At 41.2% G+C, this 23,773-nt stretch overlaps 1 protein-coding gene across 1 annotated transcript in view; it reads left to right on the plus strand.

Annotated features, from left to right (window-relative positions):
* The window catches only part of COL6A6 (collagen type VI alpha 6 chain), a 127,892-nt gene that overhangs the window by 75,400 nt on the left and 28,719 nt on the right, over nucleotides 1-23,773 (plus strand). Inside the window, exons 25-33 of the mRNA XM_066244667.1 lie at nucleotides 880-942; nucleotides 1,696-1,746; nucleotides 3,851-3,886; nucleotides 4,542-4,604; nucleotides 9,112-9,174; nucleotides 10,915-10,950; nucleotides 11,075-11,111; nucleotides 13,258-13,269; nucleotides 17,498-17,991. Coding sequence (XP_066100764.1) covers nucleotides 880-942; nucleotides 1,696-1,746; nucleotides 3,851-3,886; nucleotides 4,542-4,604; nucleotides 9,112-9,174; nucleotides 10,915-10,950; nucleotides 11,075-11,111; nucleotides 13,258-13,269; nucleotides 17,498-17,991 — 855 coding nt within the window. The remainder of the gene's footprint in view (nucleotides 1-879; nucleotides 943-1,695; nucleotides 1,747-3,850; nucleotides 3,887-4,541; nucleotides 4,605-9,111; nucleotides 9,175-10,914; nucleotides 10,951-11,074; nucleotides 11,112-13,257; nucleotides 13,270-17,497; nucleotides 17,992-23,773) is intronic.

Below are 23,773 nucleotides of genomic sequence, written 5' to 3' on the forward strand. Positions count from 1 at the left end.
GTAGACTTTTAACTTGTAGGCTTATCACTTTTTCACGCTTGTTGAGGAGTTGTATGAATTTTATGAAGAATAACACTTGAGTTCAATAACTTCATGTAATACATTTTTTTTTCAAATTTCAAGTCCCAAAATTAAGGTGCATCTTACATATGGGAGCATTTTATGCATGGGGAAATACGATAGGTGTGGGACGTATAGGAACTTTAGGTACCGTCTTCACGTTTCTGTAAATCTCAAATCTAAAACTTGAAAAGTTTTTGTTTGTTTGTTTTGTTTTTAAAAAAAGGAATTAACCTTCTTTTGTAAAGCTATGCTGACTTTCCTAGGTAGCTGGACTTTCCTCAACATGACACTGAAATTGATTTAGAACCCACAGTGGGTGTTCTGGTAGTTAGAAGTCAGAAGCCATTGCGTGGGATATCCTGCTACTTTGGTGATATTGATTGACACTTCAAACCTTAAAATTCAATTAATAAGTCTGTTGTGTTTGCAGCAGCCAGGTGATTTGCATACATCACCATGGAAAACAGTTTTGTTCATTTCCTTAAATAGTACAGAGCTCTCTCTTTGACTCATGACAAGGCATCGCCAAGGGTGTGGCTCATGGCACTGAGTGGCTAAGATAGCAACTTGCAGTAAATGGTACACCAGGGTGTTTATCTGGAGGCTCCATTTACGAATAGAAAGTCCTCAGGAGGCAGTAATAGCAGTTGCTGGGGTATTGGTTGCACGACTTATAGTCCTGGCAACAAATACATTGTGACTGTGTGATATATACACATGGGTGCAGCTGGGAAGTGTGATCTTAGAGCCCTCATTTTTAAATTTCATTTACAAAAACAACCTAACGAGGATACATTTCATTGTTCCCTTTCCCAGGGAGAACCCGGGGACCCGGGAGAAAAAGGAGCGGTTGGCCTTCCTGGTCCTCGAGGCTTACCGGTTTGTGTTCCATCAATACTTTCTATCTTCTAAATAAAAAGATTGCAAGTTGAGTTCAGTGATATCTGGCGTGGTTCTCTGAAGAGAGTGTTAAAGATATCCAAATCTTCCTAGAAATTGAGATATTATCTTAGTTCCTTGGCCAGCTTTTCCAAGGTTGGCAACTTCCCAGGTCCCAAACATCTTGGCCAGGGTGCTCTTGAAGACAAATTAAAAAGTGGACAGAACTTGTCCTTCTTCGACGTGTTCCTCTCATCAGAACCCTATCATCAGAAGCCCAACCCATGCCTCCCCAGCTCAGAACTTCTCACTAAGACCTTCCACAAGGGGCCAACAGTAGCCAGTGCTTAGGCATTTCAGAAGTCTTATTTTTATCTAGCAAAGTGAAAATGGATAAGTATTAAGGTATTAAAATGCAAGTGTTATCTGGAAGAGATCACACCACTCTTCCTTTCACTGGGATCACTGCATGCCGGAAAATCTCTCATTTAATTCTTATGATAACCCCATGAGTGAATATAATTATTATTCCCACTCTGTAGATGAGACAGTGAGAATAAGGGACAGTGCTGTAGGTTCCATTGAGAATTGTCTTTAGTACCGCCATCACCAATTGTCAGTGGCCTGCCCCAGAGAATCTTGCTTCCTAATTTCTCCTAATCAAACCCAAAAGTTGGCTGTCTTGGGCTCTTGTGAATAAGCCTGTCTCTGTCTGTAGTCTGGGATGTTTGTAATTAATTGCTTCATTTACAGGGTGACGATGGCAACCCAGGGTACGGTAGCATCGGAAGTAAAGGAGCAAAGGTAGGACTTGTCGACGGCAAGCTGGACGTTTTCCATGGATCTTCTGATGCTTGGTTTTGGGGTGGTGTTTTTTTGTTTTGTTTTTGTGTTTTATTTGCCACATTTAAGAGAAAAAAGAAAGCAGTGAACAAGGCAGTTTTGGAGAAAGGTTCTTTAATGCATTTGCTGATATCCTGTGGGGAATGTGGTAGAAGAAAAATTTGGTGGTTTTAAGGTGTAGGCAGCACTTGAAATTTGGAAATGAATGTTCTGGTCTTTGCAGAGATGTGACTTGCAGAGGCCTGACTTGTTCCAGCCCGCACAGTGTTGAATCCAGCCAGCTCTGAGCTGCTTAATGTCCTAAGGGAGGCATTCCAAAATGTGTCCCCCTCTTACTCTGTTTACTTTAGCCATTAGTGAGAGGTTGCACAGGGATTTTAAAAATGCCTGTGGGCCGAGTTGTAACTTTAAAACTTCTAACTATAGCAGGAAGATAGTTTCATATTGTCACTGAATATTTAAGTATCTGGAAGTAAACTACATAAGTTTATCAAAACCAGTGATTTATATATATTTATAGTACCTACTTAGAAATCATAATAATATCCATGAAAACAATACAGAATAGCCTTTATGTAAAATATGTGAGACGTGATGAAGAATTACTGAGCTATAAAAGAGAAACATTAGCCCTGGCCGGTTGGCTCAGCGGTAGAGCGTTGGCCTGGTGTGCGGGAGACCCGGGTTCGATTCCCGGCCAGGGCACATAGGAGAAGCGCCCATTTGCTTCTCCACCCCCACCCCCCTCCTTCCTCTCTGTCTCTCTCTTCCCCTTCCGCAACCGAGGCTCCATTGGAGCAAAGATGGCCCGGGCGCTGGGGATGGCTCCTTGGCCTCTGCCCCAGGTGCTAGAGTGGCTCTGGTCGCGGCAGAGCGATGCCCCAGAAGGGCAGAGCATCGCCCCCTGGTGGGCAGAGCATGGCCCCTGGTGGGCGTGCCGGGTGGATCCCTGTCGGGCGCATGCGGGAGTCTGTCTGACTGTCTCTCCCCGTTTCCAGCTTCAGAAAAATACAAAAAAAAAAAAAAGAGAGAGAGAGAGAGAAACATTGGTGAATAAAGAGACATACCAAGTTCATGTTGAAAAGTCTAAAGCATTGTAAGGAATCAGTGTCATTCCAAGTGAAATCCTAGTGGGAATGATGCAGGAGGCTGTCTGGAAGAATAAACAAAGGCTAAAATTTCTTTGCAAAAGAAACTGTTGAATGAGTGATTTTCAGTGAAATAGTCTTTACAATAAAGAATAATTGAAAACAACATTATTATCTCGTAAAAAGGGAAATATTGAGTACTCTATCTATAGCATTGAAATATAAATATTAGCCACTCTTTATAATGAATGTATTTGAAGTTTATTATTATGCAAAGACTTCATTATGTGACATGTCAAGTAAAAAAATAATCTAAATATGATCAGGGAAAAAAAAATCCCAATTTTTCTCAAATGCAATTTAAAAAGCTAAAAGAAAATATAACAAAGTATTTATAATGAGTAATGAGAGTTGGATGACTTTTCTTTATTCTTTTCTACTTTATATATGTTTGAAGAGATGATACTATGTTTAATCATCAGAAAATAAACTTGGTTTTTTAAAAAAATTGATTTTTCATCAACTGGGGATTATCATACTTCTTCAGCTATAGTCTGTGTCTAAAGTAAGGTGAGCAGAGAGCCAGAAAATGAAGGATCAAGTTTAGACTCTAGGCTTCCCACATGTCTCCACTGAAATCCATTCTGAGAAGACCTTCAGAGACACATGGCCAAGGAAGCAGCTTCCAAGCTGTGATACGCCTCCAGTAGTGGCACAGCTGGTTTGTGATTCCTCAGTAGTGTGCGGCTACCCACTTTTCTTAGGTCGCGTGATATTCTGGAGGCATCAGTCAATAGTTCAATTTAGAAGCTGAGGATGGTTTCTCAAATAGTACCGTACAGTTTTCTTTTCATTTGTTTTGGTTCTTCCTTGGTTGGAGACACTAAAACAAAATAAGGCAGTGGATAAAATTAAAATCAGTATAAACCTATCTTGGTGATAGATGCTATGTTAATTTTCCATACTGTCAATTGTAGGGACAAGAAGGATTCCCCGGAGAAAGTGGATCTAAGGTACTGTGTGCTTTGTATTAACCAGAAACCAGACAGAACCACTTCTGGGTATGAAATGGACCAGAGACAATAGGAGGACAGTTATAAATGAATTAAAAAAACCTTTATGGGGGTAAGGAGGGAAGACAGCAGACATTCTATTCATATTTGATTTCATAGGTAAAGGGAGAAATTATCCTTATTTATTTTCCTTTGCACGTGTTCTCCTCTTCCTCTATCATGTCTATTTTCTTCTTTGTTCAAAGGAAAGTAAAATGTAAGGAAAACTAACATTACCTGATCTCACCTGGCCCAATTTTCCCCATGTGTTTATAAATCACCTTTAAGTAAGTTACCAATGCTGTCCTCTACCTTCAGGCTTTCACTGTTGCCAGAAACATGGACTGAGCTCGGTAATGCCAAGTCCCGTGATCAGATCCGAGGACAACATCAAGAGCACTGTCCGTGTCTCCAAAGAGGCTGTGTTCTGACAGGGGGGTTGGGGGGCGTGGACAATGAGCACCAGAGGCTGTGCAGGGAGCTATAAAAATGGAGTGGGGGACACCTCACAGAAGACTGTTAAAGATAAAACTGTATATGAGAATGTCTTCATGTTGTAATTAGTTTAAAATCAGATATCTCTGATTCTAATAACTATTTTTCCAAACTTATTTAGGGTGAGATTGGAGACCCCGGTGGTCCAGGAGAAATTGGACCCCAGGGAGCTAGAGGCCAGATGGTAAGTTTCTTCGCTGCTTACAATCTTGGCTACTTTGGGAAGTCCTTTTCAATGTTTTTCCAATCATTTGAGTTTGTCACTTGTTCCCAAAGCCTTGTAAAATGTAAAGTGTATTTTTTTTTAAGGCAAACTTGGGGAAGGGAAGTGGATATATTGCTCATCCTTCTATGCCAGCTAGAAGGCAATGACTGCTTTCAGTGAACACATTCACCTGTTCTGGCTGCCAACCTACCATCCCTAACACTGGAAATAAGATTTTTGTTTTTTGGTGTTGTTGTTTTTTTAATGGAATTCTAGTGGATCAAAACAGGATCTGTACTGCCAAAATATGGCCAGTTTAAGCACATCTCCCCAGCAGATTTAGTGCAACCTAATGTCCAAAGGCATTTTATCTTCAAACGAAGGGTTTGTTAAACTACTTGAATGAGATGTGTACCCTAAAAGACCTTCTCTTTACTGAGAGAGTTTCCATTTATTATGTAACTGAATATGTCTCCAGTATTCCATGGAAGGGTTTAACCTTGCCCAATGGTATGAATCATTAGACTAACACACGCGTCTCCAGAACATCTCACAGGCATCTATCTGCCTTTTTGGGTTCCGTGGCTTAAGAATGGATTTTGCATTTGCTGACTCTTTATGTATCTTAGATGTAGTAGGACATGGCTGTTCTATAACAGAGACAAGCTTATGATAATTGTCTCCAGAGACATTCTTTGTCTACTGATCAGGTAAACTGATCTTACTACCATCTCGAGCAGGAAAATAAAAGCACAAAATCTGGTAGAACCTGATACTTGAGATGGTTTTTCAGTTTTATCATCAGAGTTCATTTTATTCTAGATTTTTTTTTTTTTTTTACAAAATATAGCAAGAATTTTAGGGATTATTTATGTGAGCTTTGTGGTACAAAATAAAGAAACTGCTCTTTTTCTTCATCCTGCTTCTTCCAATAGAACTGCTTCCCAGCTATAATTCTTCTCTTCATACATATTTTTGAATGACTATCCTTTAAGATTATGCGCTTTAAAAAGAAATGAAGGCTGATATAATTAGAAAGATGATTGGAAAAGACTCATATTCATCTAGATGTCAGTTGAATCGAAGGATCTCTGGACCCTCTTTCCCCTGGCTTGTTAATGAAGCCGTTTACCCTTGAACATCAGAAACCTGCTAACAAGTTCGGCTGCCTGTTGGAATCCCTTCCCGCCTGGCACATTAATCATTTTTAAAAACAATAAACTAGTGGGTAATATATAAGCTCTTTCTCTTGGCCTTCAGTTCCTTGAATTTCTTTTTTTTTTCCTCCCACACTGGACAATTTATCACTGTTTGGAACTTGCTTATTTCACCTGCCAAGCTGGCTTTTCATCTACGTGAGTCTTGTTGAATTTGAAGTTGGAGTTTAGTCACTGAAAACTTCCAGGTTTTCCCTCTCAAAGGGTTGATGTTTCTATTGGAAGATTTTGGTAAAGCTTTGTCTTAGATGTTGAGTGCCTCTTCAGCTCTCTTGACACGCTTACATTCCTAGTTTAAGTATCCTAAGTCTTCACCTTGGCTTTTTTTTTTTTTTTACCAACTGAAGAATTTTATTTTTAATTTGCCATGATTTTTAACCTGTCTTATTTTGTGTAGTCGTGTGTGTTTGTTTGTATGTATATATATTTTTTATTAACTTCACACATGCACCTACTTTAAGGTGGGGTTTTCCCAACCTGTGTAGTGACATATTTAGCTGGATAATCCTTGTCGTGGAGACTGTCCTGTGCTTGGTACTATAGTTAGCAGCATCCTGGCCTCTACCCACTAGATGCCACAACCACCACCATTGTCTCCCTCCCCCCATGACAGCCAAATATGTCCCCAGACATTGTCAAATGGCCCCTGCAGGAGGTGAGGAGGGTACAAAATTCTTTCAACACAGGTTGAAAGTGTCAAGTAATTTCACAAGATTTGTTCAGATAGAAGGACAATCTCTCTACCCCTTGCCTCCTCTCTCCTATTTCTCAAGCTGTCTTTTTTGCTCTGCTTTCTGGGAGAGTTCTTTGACTTTATTTCATAATGTTCTTTTCATATTTTAATTTTCAAGAGCTCATTTTTTCCCCTCTCTTGAATATTCCTTTCTTATACTATCCTGTCCTTTTTTTATGGCTGAAATGGCTTCTCCTACCCCTCTTGAGGATATAAATCAGTATTTTGAAGTCTTCTTTGCCCAAATACTATAGTCTGTTTTCTGCAGGGGTTTTTTTCCTGCTTTTCTCTATATTCCTCACATGTTTGGAGAATGGGCTATCTCTTCCTAATTAAGAATTGAGGTTGAAAAGGCTGATTGAGGCCTCAAGGACATTGGAGTGGTTTAACCACCAGTTTCACTGAACTGGCTGAGTTTCTAGCAACCCTCCAATACCAGCACCTCTGGTCTTTCTTCTTTTTTTTTTGTCTAGTCAGATTCTCCTGAGAAGATTCCACTTCCTTTCCTGCCTGAGGGCGGAGGTCTGACTGCCAGCTTTCCAGGAACCACATGGAGAAGGAGAGCCAAGGGGTCTCACGCCTGTTTCACATACCTTCATTTGATCTCTCTGTTCTCGGGATGGCTCCATTGGCCTTCACCTCCTCTGGAGGTCCCTAGTGTAGAACCCTCCGTTTTACTTCTGTCTGGTGTTAGGGTAGAAGCAGGACATTCACCCAGCTGGAGAGAATAGGGAGGAGATGGGTGGATTCCAAAAATGGTTTTCACCCAGTCCTCTTCATTCAGCCTCTCCCCTTTACTTCTCCTTCTAGAGACACCTGGTGCTAACAATTCCTGGGCCTTCTGGGAATGTGTTATAAAACACACGAATTCTTGGCTTTCCCTGCTGCTGGTTTAGGATTCTGTTTTTTCAGATCTGCTAAGTTGTTTAACACTTACACATCTGCTTTCCAGCCTCCAAAGTTTGATGGCTGTTATCTCCTTCCTCATTCTCCTCGTGCTTGTCAGGGTATTGTTTTTCCTTCTTTTATTTTTTTTAAAGTCACTATTATTTTAGTAAGACATTGGGAGGGCTTAAAAGTAAATACGTATGCTTAATCTACCACTTTCCCCTGGGAGATTAATCTATATCTTCCTTATACAAGATGATCAATGTGTGTGTGTGTGTGTGTGTGTGCGTGTGTGTGTCCCACTAACCCAGCATGCTGTGAATCTCATTGGAGTACACAAAGGACATCAATAATTATTTTCTATTCCATGGGAAATGCCTTTACAAAGGAAATTGATTTTAGACAACTTCATTTTTTATTCCTGTGGCATTTGGAATAAATAGAGGATTATTGTTCTAATTTTAAAACTGAATTCTAGCTTTCTTTGTGATAAACTGTTGCATGAACATGGGAAAAATTCTGGCATACAGTGAGTGTCGACCACTGTTTCTTTGTATTTAGCATAAGAAGATGCCTTTATTGCTCTCATCACTGAGATTGAACAACTGTTGTTTTTATGACTGCTGCTATTCCCCATTTCACTACAAATATGTCAGGCCAACTGTTAAATGTTTCTTCCTGTTGTTTCAAGGGCTTTTATATTTAAATTTTTTTGGTTTTGTTTTTATGGGGGGTTTGTTCATTTGTTTTTCATGTTAGTGATGAATTAAATTTAATTAAATTTAGATAAAATTTCATTCCAATAAAAATTTCTCCCTTAACCCATCAATTTCAGTTCAAGGAATTTTCTCCAAGGAAATAATCAGAATTGCACATATAACTCTATAGTGACATTGCTTATTACAGAAACAGCAAGCCAAAATGCCATTAGTAAGAGACTGATTAAATAAATCATAGTAATCCGAGGATTAGAATACTATCCAGCCAGGAAAAGTGATTTTGCAAAACATATAATATATACCGTATATCCCCATGTATAAGATGCACCTTAATTTGGGGGCCTGAAATTTGAAAAAAAAAAATGTATTACATAAAGTTATTAAACTCAAGTTTTTATTCATCATAAAATTCATTCAACTCCTCATCCACGTGAAAAAGTGGGAAATGCAACTAAAAATAAAACTACAACCACTCTATAAGATGCACCCAGTTTTTAGACCCCTAATTTTTCAAAAAAGGGTGTGTCTTATACATGGGGAAAATATATATACACACGTGTGTATATATATTTGGTTTTATATATATACATATATGTTTATACAATATATACATACACACACACACACACGAAAAGTGTCAGAGATATATATTTAGTTTAAAAGGCAACAGGAGAAAGGTAGAAAATTATATTAAGAACATACAGATTTACACCTAAAGAGTAAATAAAAGACACCAAAATGTTAGCAAGCCTTATTTGGGGGAGAAGGGATTGCTAAGGACCATTTTTTTCTTCTGGGCCTTTTTGGAAATCTCTCAAATTTTCTAAAGTAAAAGTGTATTGCCTTTGAAAATGAAAGCACACATATGTATGCTTATGTATAAAATTATGTATAAACATAATTTTAAAGTCAATAAATTCTGCTTTGAGATATCCGCTGGGCTTCCAGGAGAACCGGGATCCCCTGGGGCGCTGGGACCTCCTGGACGCAAGGTAAGCTGAAAAGCCGTAAATCACATCACATCCTTTTTTCAAATAAAAAGTCAGTACATGGGGTCTTCATTGTCCAAATGTACATGCTTTCTGTGTCTGCAACTTGGCAGCTATTTGTTCACTGTTACATGCTCGGAGGAAGTGAAATAAAATGCCAGTTAACTATCAATTACCGTTTCTTGGGAGGTGGAAGGAACTGAGGGAGGAAATGGAAAGTATTAAGACTGAAATGAGATTTCTCAGTTAGTAAATTTTACTTGTCCAATCCTTGTCCTCTTCACACATTCAATAAATGATCAGTAAATAAAGCAAGGTAATCCTGACCAGGTAGTGGTGCAGTGGATAGAGCGTTGAACTGGGAAGCAGAGGACCCAGGTTCGAAACCCCAAGGTTGCCAGCTTAAACGCAGGCTCATCTGGCTTGAGCACTGGCTCACCAGCTTGAGCGCAGGGTCACTGGCTTGGGCATGGGATCATAGATATGACTCCAAGGCCGCTGGCTTGAGCAAGGGATCACTAGCTCTGCTGTAAACCCCCCCACACACACTCTGTCAAGGCATATATGAGAATGCAATCAATTAACAACTAAGGAGACCATAAGGAGACCAAAGAGCCACAAAGAAGAATTGATGCTTCTCATCTCTCTCCTTTCCTGTCTGTCTGTTCCTATCTGTTCCTCTCTCTGTCTCTGTCAGCAAAAAAAGCAAGGTAAGAGGAAATTAATAAATCGTGAGTAAATGATCGAAGTTGCATTCACATGGGACTTACTTTCTTTTCTTTTTTTTTCATTTTTCCGAAGCTGGAAACGGGGAGAGACAGTCAGACAGACTCCTGCATGCACCCGACCGGATCCACCCGGCATGCCCACCAGGGGGCAATGCTTTGCCCCTCTGGGGTATCGCTCTGTTGCATCCAGAGCCATTCTAGCGCCTGAGGCAGAGGCCACAGAGCCATCCCCAGCGCCTGGGCCATCTTTGCTCCAATGGAGCCTTGGCTGCGGGAGGGGAAGAGAGAGACAGAGAGGAAGGAGAGGGGGAGGGGTGGAGAAGCAGATGGGCGCTTCTCCTGTGTGCCCTGGCCGGGAATCAAACCCGGGACTCCTGCACGCCAGGCCGACGCTCTACCGCTGAGCCAACCGGCCAGGGCCAGGACTTACTTTCTTCAGGGATTTGGGTGGGCACCATTGCATTCGTCTTTGGGTGTCTTCTCTTAGCCAGACTTCCACTTCCAAAGATGGGATTGAGCCCGTGAAATTCCAACCAATTCCACTTTGTTCCTTCTGTTCTCACCCAGAGAACATTTTTATAAGACAGTTGGGATTACTTTTTCAGATGTTCAGATTGAGTCTGGTCCCTTTGACATCCAGCCGATGACAGGAAGAGATTCAGATTTCAAGGCAAAACATGGAATCAAGGAACTCTCAGCCTCTGTCTTAAGGAGGGCAGGCACACGGATGGTCCAGCCTTATCTAGTTCTCAGCCGTAGGCTGGCTCCCACGCTTTGCTCGCCAGTGTCAAGTGGTCAGCTCCACCCTTAGATTCCAGACGACCCTTATCTGGACTTAAAGCTGGAGGAAAGTGGACTTTGGGGGGTTTTGTTCATCAAAGTTGCTGCTTATCATTATTCCCCTTAGAATGTTGTAAATCAGGTTAATAATCTACATGTGTTCTTTTTTGCCCACCGACTTAATAAGAATCAAAACTTTAAAAAAACAATGGAACCATTCTTTTTGTTTCCCTAGGGTGTGAAAGGCGCCAAAGGACTGGCTTCATTTTCCGTATGTATCTCCTGGCTCCGACAGTGTTCTAAGCACTCTATTAAATTTATTTTATTTTTAAACTTCAGGACTGGCAGTATGTTGGTTAATCCTTCCTGTTTTATTTTTTTTTTCTGGACTGTAGATATGTGAGCTCATTCAGTATGTGCGGGACCACAGTCGTAAGTACCCTGCTTAAAATGATCATGCAAGTTGTCAGCATTCATAGAAGAAAGGCAGCAATTTCTGCCCTCAAAATTGAGACAATTTACCAGCCAATTTCTCAAAATTAGGGATGTCACTGCATATATTTTGAATCAGCATAGACTTGGGACTGTTAACTAACTCCCTCTCTTGCTGTCAACATGCCTAATGGAACCTGTTTCAAGCCCTAGGGAATAATATATCTAGTGCTTTTAACCTAGGGGAAATTGAGATATGAGATCAGAACTCTCTTGGTGGTGAAATCAATCAATGTACAATCACAGTGAACACTCTTTAAAGTGATTATTAACGAGATGGAATTCACCTGGTGTGACAGAGACAACCATGATAATAGGGTGTCTGGGTGGTTGGGAGCGCTGAATTTGGTTTATAAACTGGAAATACATGGAAAAGTACGTTTGATTACTTTTAGTCAGACTGGTTGATTTATTTGTAAAATTACTCATTCTGACGATATTTTTTCCTATCAAAATTTTAAAAGCAAAAAGGTATTTTGATTTGGTAAATGCTCTTTTGAATTTGCTTGAAGAACCTCGTGGTAGCCTGTTCTGTCACAATAGCTGTTAGTACCATCAAAGGAATTGCATGTACAAGGGAAAGAGAAAGTTGACTATTTAATATTCATCTACAAATGCTCGACTTTCCAAATAAACTCTATGACTGACAGGAAGAGTCAAAATTTCCCTGGAGGAATTTTGGGGGAGTAAATTAGATAAATTAGAGCCCATTTCTATATAGAGGAGTGGTCTCAATAACACAACCTTAAAAGTTTTGAATGCAGAGTTGATCTTGACTCTGCCTTTAAGTAGCAGAATGGAACCATCCATGATGGGAGTTAAAATATGTACATTGGGTCATGAGGACTGGCTGTTTTGGGTCTGAATTAGCACAGTAGGCGTTCTGATGCGGCAGCCATGTGAGCTCAAGGCTAGACCTGAGTGTGAGGAGGTCTGATCTTTTAAAATTTGAGGGGCGTGATACTAAATTACAAATCCAAAGGTGGGTACAAAATTATTTCAAAAGTAAGTGTTCTCTACAACAAGAAAGGAAATCACAGCCAATGATTTCTGCATGTTATAAAAGTATGTGTTCATATGAACACATGTCTAGGGAGCCTCCCAGCGCCTTGCAAGGAGCCCTGGCAGGTGACACATGAAAAGCAGTGCCACCAGTACTACTTTCTGCAATGACAGAAGTGTTCCGATGCAGCGTCCAATATGGTAGCCACTAGGCACAGAGGCGTATTTAACGGCGGGCACACTGAGCATGTGCCTTGGGCCCCGACTTCTGAAGGGCCCCGAAAAACCTCAACTTGACACTTTTTTCTAAAGACACCAAGTTTGGTTTCATATGTGCAATTTTAACATTAATAATACATAACATTTTTTTTTTATTTAAAAATATGGTTAACATGTATTTTTATTTTCCCTATCTCTCTCTTTTTTTTTAAGGGTCCCAATATTTTCTTCTGTGCCCGGGGCCTCAACCAACCTTAATCTGCCTCTGACTATCCACATGACTTGAAGTAGTTGAAAAGTTGAATTTTTAATTTTTTAATTTTCTTTCATTTTAATTCACATTTAAAGTCACATGTGGCTAGCGGCTTCCATATTGAACAGTGTAGACCTAACACTTAAGCTTAATTTGCTTCAGAATAAATGTATCTCTAATTTTATGCACATACGTGTGTGTGTGTGTGTGTGTGTGTATAATTGATAGCTACAGAAATCTACATGGGGAAAATTTAAAATAGAGAGAGGTTAGGATCTTTTCACTTTCCAAATTCAGTGTACCTCTCTGCAGCATAATGTTCTCTCCCAGGCAACAGTTCGTGTCCTCTGACCCCCGGCTGCAAGCTGCTGATTGATGGCTGTGTATTTTCCCACCCCTCCGTTCCCATTCCCCGACGGAAGGAGTAGTGCTTATACCAAGATGCGGGGATGCGTCTGCATTTTCTCCAAACTCGATCTGTTGCTTTGATTTCTGAGTCATCTACAAAAAGCACACAGTGCAGAATCTCAGCTGCCATGATTTTCTTACACAGTACAGAACTCTGTTCTCCTACCAAATAATAACCTCCTCTCCTTTGTTCTTCTTCCCCAGCTGGCGGACACGGTGAGTAATCTTTATTTACAGTGTGTTATAATCAAGCGCAAAATGTCATATGTCTGGAAAGATGAGTGTGGCCTGCAAAAAGATACAAATTTCACCTGGGCTGCCTTTGCTGCCTCATACTGGTAGCAAAGACCTGCCTCCAGTAGTCTCTCCGTGTTAGCTGAGTCTCAACAGCTATTTCTCAACCAATTGGTTTGATTTTTTTTTATTATTAATATCTTAATGACTAATATATGTTACCATTCATCTTACTGTTGTTTTATTTTTGTAATAATATCCCCTGCCCTTTGTTTTCTATTTGTCATAATGTCTCTGTATCTTAGAAGTTAGGAATTATGATGCAGTGGAGAGCCCTGGCCAGTTAGCTCAGTTGCCAAGGTTATAGGATTCGATCCCCTGTCAGGGCACATAGAAGAATCAACTGATGAATGCATAAATAAGTAGAACAAATCGATGTTTCTGTCTCTCTCTTTTTTCTTCTCCAAAATCAATTTTTAAAAGATATAGAGGAGGAAATGTGGAAAATAAGAGTAGAGAGGCCCTGGCTGGTTGGCTCAGTGGATAGAGCATTGGCCCAGCGTGCGGATGTCCCAGGTTCAATCCCTGGTCAGGGCACACATGAAAAGCAACCATCTGCTTCTCTTCCCCTTCCTCTCCCCCTTTTATCTCTCTTTCCCTCTCACAGCCACTGGCTCTATTGGTTTGAATGTGGCCCTGGGTGGTGAGGATAGCTCAGTTGACTCGAGCATTGGCCCCAGATGGGGGTTGCCGGGTGGATCCTGGTTGCGGTGCATGTGGGAGTCTGTCTATCTCCCCTCCTCTCACTTAGATAATAATAATAATAAAAGTAGAGGCGATCAGATAGCAAGTTAACGATGTGCAGCTCAGATAATGCTAAAATCCATGGAGTTCATGCTGATGGTAATTGCCAAGTTGGTTTAATATCTTTCAGTGCTAGTTTTTAAGTCTTTTGCAAATACCTATTACATGTTTTTGTATATAGCCATCACGCCCCTCTTAAACCTTTATTCCCTTATACCTTTTAAGTAAACCCACCAATCCATGCCCTCTGATTGCTTGTTTACTCATTCAACAAACATTTATTGAAAGCCTATTATGTGCCAGTCTATCCCCAGAGCTAAGGGCACAGGACTGAATAAGATGGACGTGATTCTGGTCTTTAGAAGTTTCCATTCCAGTAACGGATCCACGTAATAAACAAAAACAATTACAGATTCCTGTAGTTGCTATGAAAGAGGTAAAGCACAGGATTCTCTGTCCCTGAATAACGTGAGGAGCGGGGAGAAACCCTTTTGGATGGAGGGCTCCTCTCTGAGGCAGTGACATTGAAGCCACTGAAGAGTAAAAACAAGCAGGTCTGTAAGAGCCAGGCAGAGTGGAGTGCAAGGGCGGAGGCCATGAGCCAAGACGGACCTAGGCATTTTCTAGGAACTGGTGGAAACCCTGAGTGACTGAGCTCAACGCAGTGAGGAAGGGGAGAATGGCACTTGGAAAAATGGAGAAGTAAGCAAGGGCAGGTCAAGCTGAGCTTTGCAGGTTACAATGAGGCAGCTGCATTTTACTTGCATTGTACTGGGAGCTACAGTATTAAAGAGCTTATATGAAACATGGAGCCTGAACTGATGGACAATTTTTTGAAGCTTTACTGGAGCTGCTATGGGATAAGTGTCAAAGTCAGAGGCATTTCAGGCAAAGATGATGGTGTTAGTTATGTGTTAGTTGCACAGAGGTGGTTTAGTTTGCCTCCTTCTGTCCTCAGTTGTCACCTCCTCAGTGTCAAGCAGCCACCATCAGTATACAGTGTGTAGCCACAGAGCCATGCTGGTCCCGGTGTGTGGCCCTGAGGCCTGGAGGAGGCCTCCTCGGTGCCACCGCAGTCCAGCCCAGCGTTCGTCAGTATCCTCCGGTTCCTGGCAGCCTGCTGGATTTCAGAGGATGTATTTGGCAAGTTGAATTAGCCCTTTGGTGTTTTTCCAGAAAACTTGCATTTGTTTCTATCTCCAGCGCCAGTGCTGTGAATCTTTCTTCTCTTTATCTCTAACTTACATCTAAAGCTACCTTGTTGTCATTCCCGCCGGCAAGTAACAGGCCAAACATAAAGCTGGCAGGACCACTTTTATGTTCGGTCATAATTCTACTCGTGTTTTATTGTAAAATTGACACGGCCTTAATTTTTAAAAATCTGCTAAGCCCACTAAATTAGACTTGGAGGCTAATCAATTCTGTCTTCTCTCCAGTGAGATGCACTGTTTTATTTGGGATTGGATGTTTATTCTTACTCGTCCTTTTGCCTGGGAAGGTCATGGAGTCTGGGGCCAGAAGGAGATAACCTAGCACTGACAGTGGAGGGTGAGACCCAGCCGGCCAGGGTGAAGGGGCTCCCTCCTTGGCCAGCCTGGGCGGGACCCAGCAGGTCTGCGTCGCTGAGCTCCCTGTGAGAGCTGGTGGGCCTCGTGCCGTGTTTGTTGTCTCTGAGTAGAACTTGCTGGCATCTGAAGGAGAGGAGACGCCCTTCCAAGAGCACATCACTGAGATTTCCTTTTACCAACCACATCTCAACGCCAGGCTTCTCCCCCGTGATTAATGTTTTGTTCTTCTTCCAGTACCTGCTGCAAAGAACTGCCCTTTGTTCAGTCAACTTTTATTATATCCTTGATATATGGCTGGGACTAATCACCTGGCAGATCAAGAAGATACAATCCCTGTCTCCACACTTCCTAAATTAGTAGGAGAGGCAAACATTAATCAGATAATCAGACAAGTAGAAATGGCCAACTGTGATAAATACAGGGAGCCAGGATTAGAATGAATGAATTGAGATCATTGAATAAATCTGAAAGTAATGCTTACATTTGAGTTTAATAATCATAATTCAAAGTTCCTCTAGGTGATAAGACATTGATTGATTAAACTTGAATATTAGCTGTTACATAAAAAAAAAACCAGTTAAAAGTTTTTCTCATTCTTTTAAACAATAGAGTTCTCACAGTGAAAATGTCTGGATAATAATTATAATAGTAATGGCTAGCATTAATTGAGCGCTTACTATGTGCCAGGAGCTGTTATCCTAGGTGTTTTACCTATGTTGATTCATTTAATCCTCAACACAGGACTATGTGGTGGGTAATATCAAGACTGACATTTTATAGATGAGCAAACAGGCCTACGGAGGATAAGTCACTTGGACAAGGTCCCTTTGCTAGTAAGTAGTTAGGCCAGGGCTCTGCATACTTCCCTAGAGTGCCTACTGTCTACATCTAAGAGTCTCTTCTGTATAAGGTATGTCAGTTCTCTTCCAATCTTTCTGAAATTATCAGCAGAGCTTTCGCATTCATTCCTTTTTACCCCATTACATTTCCTTATGAAGTAAAATATGTTTTAGTTTCTTTAAGTGAGTGAAGTCTCAATAACAACCATGATGCCATTGGTCAAATCTCTGCAGATAAAAGAAAAGGTATACCCATGAGCTCTTTATCATTTAGAAGAAATTTGGTAATTAACTTATAAATGCCATTAACCCTAGAATTATAGACTTTTCCCTGTGGTTTATTTTAAAAAGTACATTCAGATTTTAGAGTAGTAGTTTTAAGAAATCGAGATTTAAATATTTAACCTTTCTTTCTTTCTTTCTTTCTTTCTTTCTTTCTTTCTTTCGAGAGGCTGGGAGGCAGAGAGTCAGACTCCCACATGCACCTCAACCTAGATCCACCTGGCAAGCCCACTAGGGAGCGATGCTGTGCCCATCTGGGGTGTCACTCCATTGCTCGGCAACCAAGCTATTTTAATGCTTGAAGTGAGGCCATGATGCCATCCTCAGTGTCATCCTTGGTGCCTGGGGCCAACTTGCTCAAATGAGCCATAGCTATAGGAGGGAGGAAGAGAGAGACAGAGAGAGAGAGAGAGAGAGAGAGAGAGAGAGAGAGAGAAGGGGAGGGAGAGAAATGGAGAAACAGATGGTTGCTTCTCCTGTGTGCCTTGACCAGGGAATAGAACCTGGGACTTCCACACACTGGGCTGATGCTCTACCACTGAGCCAACTGACCAGGGCCAAGATTTAAAAATTTAATATTTCAAATGCTTTTTAAAATACTTACATTACTAATACCTATGTAATGTTTAAATATTTGAATATGTAACATTTTAAATTGCCTTCTCTGTGCCTTTTTTTTTAATGCTACATGATCAGGGGCATGTTCTTGCCTTTCAGGAAAACCTGAATGCCCCATGCACCCAACCGAGTTGGTGTTTGCCTTAGACCAGTCGCGGGATGTGACGGAGCAGGAATTCGAGCAGATGAAGAAGATGGTGTCTGCCCTGGTGAGCGGCCTGCGAGTCCGGGAGAACAGCTGCCCCGTGGGCATGCGCGTGGCTGTCCTCTCCTACAACTCCCACCCCCAGCACCTTATCCGCTTCTCGGACGCCTTCAAGAAGAACCGACTCCTCAGGGAAATAGAAGCAATCCCTTACAAGAGTTCCTCAGATGGCAGGGAGATCGGCAAAGTCATGAGGTTTATTTCCAGAAACATCTTCAAGCGGACCCTCCCAGGGACTCACACGAGAAAGATTGCCACGTTTTTCAGCAGCGGCCAATCTGCGGATGCCCAAAACATCGCCACGGCCACCATGGAATTCAGTGCCCTTGACATCGTTCCAGTGGTGATCGCCTTCAGCAACGTGCCCTCCATCAAGCGTGCATTTACGGTAAGAGGGTTAAGCCCTTCATGTGACTTTTTTGGGGGGAGAAGGAGGACTATATTCAGAAGCCTTTATAAGAAAATGTAGAATTATACTGTGTATTACTGTTACAGGAACATGCGAAATCTTTCATATGCATTATCCTGTTTGAGTCTCAAAGGTACTGTGTATGACATAGGTACCACTGTTATTCCCATTGTATCATGAGAAGACTGAGTCTGGCGAAGTTAACCTATATGCCCAGGGTCACACAGCTAACAGGTGGCAATGTCAAGACTCGAACTCAGATTTGCTATTCCAGTGCTTCTGCAAGGTACTCTCTTTGTTGCCTCTGGGTGTAAAGATACTCAATCAGGAAGGCCAATAAACATTTCTGAATGTCACTTCCTGGCCAGAGTAGTAATTGGTACTCTATGATGAAAACCAATGGACTTATTTTGTAACTTCACCAATCATGTAATTATCCAAATATTGTGAGGGAAACGCCATTCTAGTTCTAGCTTCTTAGGTTAAGGATTAAATTCTTACTGTGTAACATTCCTAAATAAACCTGGGGTCAAGATGACCTTTTTTTATTTTTTTAATTGTAGTATAATTGACGTATAACATTATTAGTTTCAGGTGTACAGCACAACGATTCAATATTTGTATATATTATAAGATGGTCCCCACAAAAAAAGCATAGTTAACATTTGTCACCATACATACTTACAAAATTTGTTTCTTCTGGTGATGAGACCGTTTTAAAATTTGCTATTTGGCCACTTTCAAATGTGAAGTACAGTATGAACTATAATCACGAGGTACCATCCATCCCCATGACTCACTTCTTTTATAACTGGGAATTTGTACCTTGTAGACTCCCTTTACTCATTTCACCCACCCCACCCCCACCCCACATCTCTGGCAGCCATCAGTCTGTTCTCTGAGTTCAGGTTTTGTTTTTGGTTTTAGATTCTACACCTAAGTGAGATCACATGACATTTGTTTTTCTCTGATTTGTTTTACTCAGCATAATGCCCTCAAATTCCATCTATGTTGTCACAAATGGCAAGATTGTATTATTTTCTTTATGACTGAATAACATTCCATTGTGTGTGTGTGTGTGTGTGTGTGTGTGTGTGTGTGTGTATGTGACATCTTCTTTATCCATTTATCCATTATTGGACACAAATTGTTTCCATGTCTTGGCTATTGTAAATAATGCTGAAACGAACATGAAGGTGCAAATATCTTTCCAAGTTAGTATTGTGTTGTGTTTTGTTTAGGATATATACCCAGAAGTGGGATTGCTAGCTCATGTGGTAGTTCTAGTTTTAGTTATTTGAGGAACCTCCAGGCTGTTTTCCATAGTGGCTGTACCAATTTACATTCCCACCAACAGTGCACAAGGGTTCCCTTTTCTCCATATCCTCGCCAGCACTTGTTACTTCTTGTCTTTTTTGACAATAGCCATTCTAACCTTTAAAACACTGTGCCAATAGTGGCTCAGTGGCAGTGCTCTTTTAAAAGGCCCACTGGACCCAACAGTGTCCTTCCACTCATCTGTGTTGACCCTACATGGTGTTTTGTTCTCCATCATGTGGAAACCGTGATGAGGGGCCCCACACAGCAGCAAAAGGGTCTTGGAACATGCAACCAGAACAAAAACGCCAAGCATTTAAAAATTATTTCATTTGGAGCAGCGGTTCTCAACCTGTGGGTCGCGACCCCGGTGGGGGTCGAACAACCAAAACACAGGGGTCGCCTAAAGCCATCGGAAATACATATTTTATTTAAAAATGTATTGTATAATACATATGTATTTTCAGATGGCTTTAGGCAACCCCTGTGTTTTGGTCGTTAGACCCCCGCCGAGGTCGCGACCCACAGGTTTCAGATGGCTTTAGGCGACCCCTGTGTTTTGGTCGTTCGACCCCGCCGGGGTCACGACCCACAGGTTGAGAACCGCTGATTTGGAGGAAGGAAAGTAAGAAGCAACTGAATCACTTGTCATCAAGTGATGTGAAAAATTACCACTGGAGAAAATTAGCAGGCTGAACTCCAACTTAGCAAAATTTCATATTGGAGAAACTGGGATCAATCGCAGTAAGAAACTTCAGATTAGAGTTAAGTAAGACTTTTCTGAAGGCAAGATTGATTTACTGTTGGCTTGGACAAAATGGCTAAATGTAGGTAGTCAGGATGTCATCTGTTTCTGAAAGCCTTTTACAGGGGCACTCACCCGTCAGTAACTTCTATCTCTCTTTCCTGGAGCCTGACGCCTAGGGTTAACTGGGCTTTTGACCTTTCTAGCTTCAAAATTTTCTGTGAAGGTGCTCAAAGAACTGAGTTGAAATAGAGTACTTGTCTATAAAATAGAGCAGTGATTTCCAACCGCCAGTCCGTGGACCACTGCCAGTGCCCCAGAAATTTTGTGCTGTTCGTGAAAGAGTCAACCACCCTGATGCTGTATGAAGATTATAGACCCAATGACCTGCTTAGAAAACCACTGAACTGGAGAAAGCAGTGCCTGTCTCCTAGAGTTGTTATGAAGATGAAACAATGTAACGCTGTGCATCAGTGCTTAGTACAGAATAAACACCCAAGGAGGTAGTTTTTGCTTTATTATCCTTCATTTGCTTAATACTAAACTAAAATCTGTTAAACAATATTGAAGTCTACTGGTCTAAAGTGACTGAAACTGCTTTAGCATCACTGAACTAACTCAGAATTATGCAAATACACATGCTGATCATCAGTCTTGAAAAAGAAAATGCACATAAATTAGAAAAGCCTGGGGCCAGGCTATGCAAATGGCACTGCCGTGAGATGCAGGAGCTCCTAATTCTGTAAGTGGATTTGGTCACTCACAGTATCCTCATAATTCCCTCGGTTTATTGAGGGCCCCTGTTGTCCCTTGGCTTGATCAAGTCACTAAACAAGAGGTAACAAGATCCTAAAGCAAATAAATAATTGAGAGTACATGTCATATAAACAAACTGACACAAGTCCATTGCTCAAAGTAAAAAAACAAACAAACATATTTTGTTGGTGTATTTTAAACCTTTGGGTGTGTTAACAATCTCACTTAAAGACTTTACGCAAATCACCTAGAAACTCTCTGCTCTTTTCTTTAAAGAGTTTATCTCAAAAGGGCACCAATGAACATTCACATTCTTGACAGAGACCCTCATAAAATCTAAGCAGAATTGGCTCCAAACACCCATTGGGTAGAAGAGTGAGAAGTGCATACAGAAATCAGAACTGGTTCCAAGGTTCATTCACCCAAGAAATGTTGGGAAAGCATTTCATATATACCAGATGCTGTTCTAGGCTCTGGGGACACAAGAGTGAAGTAGAGATACAGGGTACCCAGACTCATGGAAGATGGAACTACACAGGGCTGTCTAGAAAGGCTAAAAACAGAGGCGTGCACACAAGTAGGTGACATTACAGTAGGGAAATGACATTACTAGTTGTTCATCTGCCCTCTTCTTCTTTTCTTCTTTTATTCATCTTCCATTCCGCTTACCTACACTTAAACTTGGGTTGATTATTATTTCAAGGATAGGACTCAGAAATTTCATGACAATGAATTTTTATTTGGGGGGCCATGTTTTAAAACCTGAGTTTATTTTATAAATATCATGACTCTTCTAAGTCTGCACTGACCTGAGAGTTCAGTAGTCCAGTGCAGACTGTGGGACCTGCGCAGACAGGACATGCGGCAGGGCCCGCGGCAGCTGCTCTGACAGCAGGCTGATTGCAACATGTTCCTCAGCAAACGGACTTGGGATCACCCTCTGGTAATCTTTCCTGCTGGTATGAAGCTCAGTGACCAGCTGTTCACCCCTGCTGACATAGATGGCCTTTTTTTTTAAAGATTTTATTTATCCATTTTTATTGGAGAGAGATAGAGAGAGAGAGGAAAGAGATAGAACAGGGGGAGGAGCAGGAAGCATCAACTTCCATATGTGCCTTGACCAGGCAAGCCCAGGGTTTTGAACCGGCAACCTCAGCGTTCCAGGTCGACGCTTTATCTACTGCGCCACCACAGGTCAGGCTAGAAGGCCATTTTTTGACTAGGAAAACTTCAGTCTCGGCTTTTGTTTGGTCACTAGGGTTTTTCCTCTAAATTTTCTTGGCAATTGCCTCTTCTGGTGAAATTATTATACTTGCTGTGCATTAAGAATTTTAATATAGAGTGGATCTCCCTTTCTAATATACTTATAAGAAATATCTGAGTTTTTTTAGCTAGCCTATTTTTTTTCTTGACTCTGCTGTTTAGTATTGCAGATGAGAGAAAAATTAAGAGTCATATTTGACATTACAGATTATTCTTGTGATTGAAGATAGAGATGAAATGGATACGGTAGGATTTTTAATGGAAAACGTCAGCACTTTGAGCACCCAACTTTTTATTTTTAAAAGGATTTTCTGCATTGACATAGAATTAGCTGGAGAGAAAAAATATTACACGTTACAAGCAATCCCTGGGTAATGAACGAGATAGGGTCTGTAGGTTTGTTCTTAAGTTGAATTTATATGTAAGTTGAAATGGGTACATTTACCTATGAAATGCAACTGAGACAGATGTTCGTCATTTGTCCTAATAGAGTACTTGTTTTTATCTTTCTGTGCATATAGGTACCTAAACATGTTCAAACCTACAGAACCTATCTTATTTATAACCCAGGACTGCCTATAATTGTATTTTTTCTTGAATTCACCAATTTATGGAGCCCCATAATATTTAAATAAGAAAGAACAGAGCACCACCCAGAACCATACACAGAATGCCTCATTGTGCCCTTCTGTGGACTTCACAGCTGTACTTTCATCCAAGCTGGTGCTTCTTTGAATCCACAGGAAAGTGAAAAGAAAAGTGGACCCTTTTATTATTTTTTTCTTTTATTTATTTTTTGTGACAGAGACAGAAAGAGAGTCAGAGAGAGGGACAGATAGGGACAGACAGACAGGAACAGAGAGAGATGAGAAGCATCAATTCTTCGTTGCAGCTCCTTAGTTGTTCATTGGTTGCTTTCTCATATGGGCCTTGACCGTGGGTCTTCAGCAGACTGAGTAACCCCTTGCTCAAGCCAGTGACCCTGTGCTCAAACCAGATGAGCCCGTGCTCAAGCTGGCAACCTCAGGGTTTCAAACCTGGGTCCTCTGCATCCCAGTCAATGCCCTATCCACTGTGCCACTGCCTGGTCAGGCTGGATCTTTTTATTTTAAATAATTTTAAGTAGGACCCTTTTTAAATATGGCCCTTTTATTTAAATTCCCAACCCACATTCAGTTCAAGGAATTTTCTGTAATACAGTATAGGCTAACCAGATGCTCCAGGGATGTGTGGGAGGGTGAGTGATCTCTAAAACCACATCTGGCGAGCTTTCTTGACTAGGTGATTACTTGGAGTGGGGAGGGGTGCAGGGAGAACAGACTCCCCCATGGGCTCCCCCAGTAAAGCAATGCACCAAAATCAATGAAAAGAATGATGTTTTAGATTGACGCCAACGTGTTGATATGCAATTAAATATGAAGCGTAAATTATCAACTAGTGCCACCACCAGAAGTACGGAAGTTGTCACATTGTAGGCACGCAGAACACAAACCAGTTAAATGGCAGCCATCCCTGGACGACATCGCGAGAACACTGCTCTAAATTAGAGTAGAACCCCCTGACACAAGACTGCAGTCATAAAGGTAGCTCATGCGGAGGGTGGAAGGTCGGTCTCATTTGGGGAGAGCAAAACTGAAACTGGAACTTTCCGCATTCCACCCCTCTCTGGGCTCCCTTTCC

Source organism: Saccopteryx bilineata, chromosome 10 (genome assembly GCF_036850765.1).
Source record: "Saccopteryx bilineata isolate mSacBil1 chromosome 10, mSacBil1_pri_phased_curated, whole genome shotgun sequence".
NCBI classification, from domain to species: domain Eukaryota; kingdom Metazoa; phylum Chordata; class Mammalia; order Chiroptera; family Emballonuridae; genus Saccopteryx; species Saccopteryx bilineata.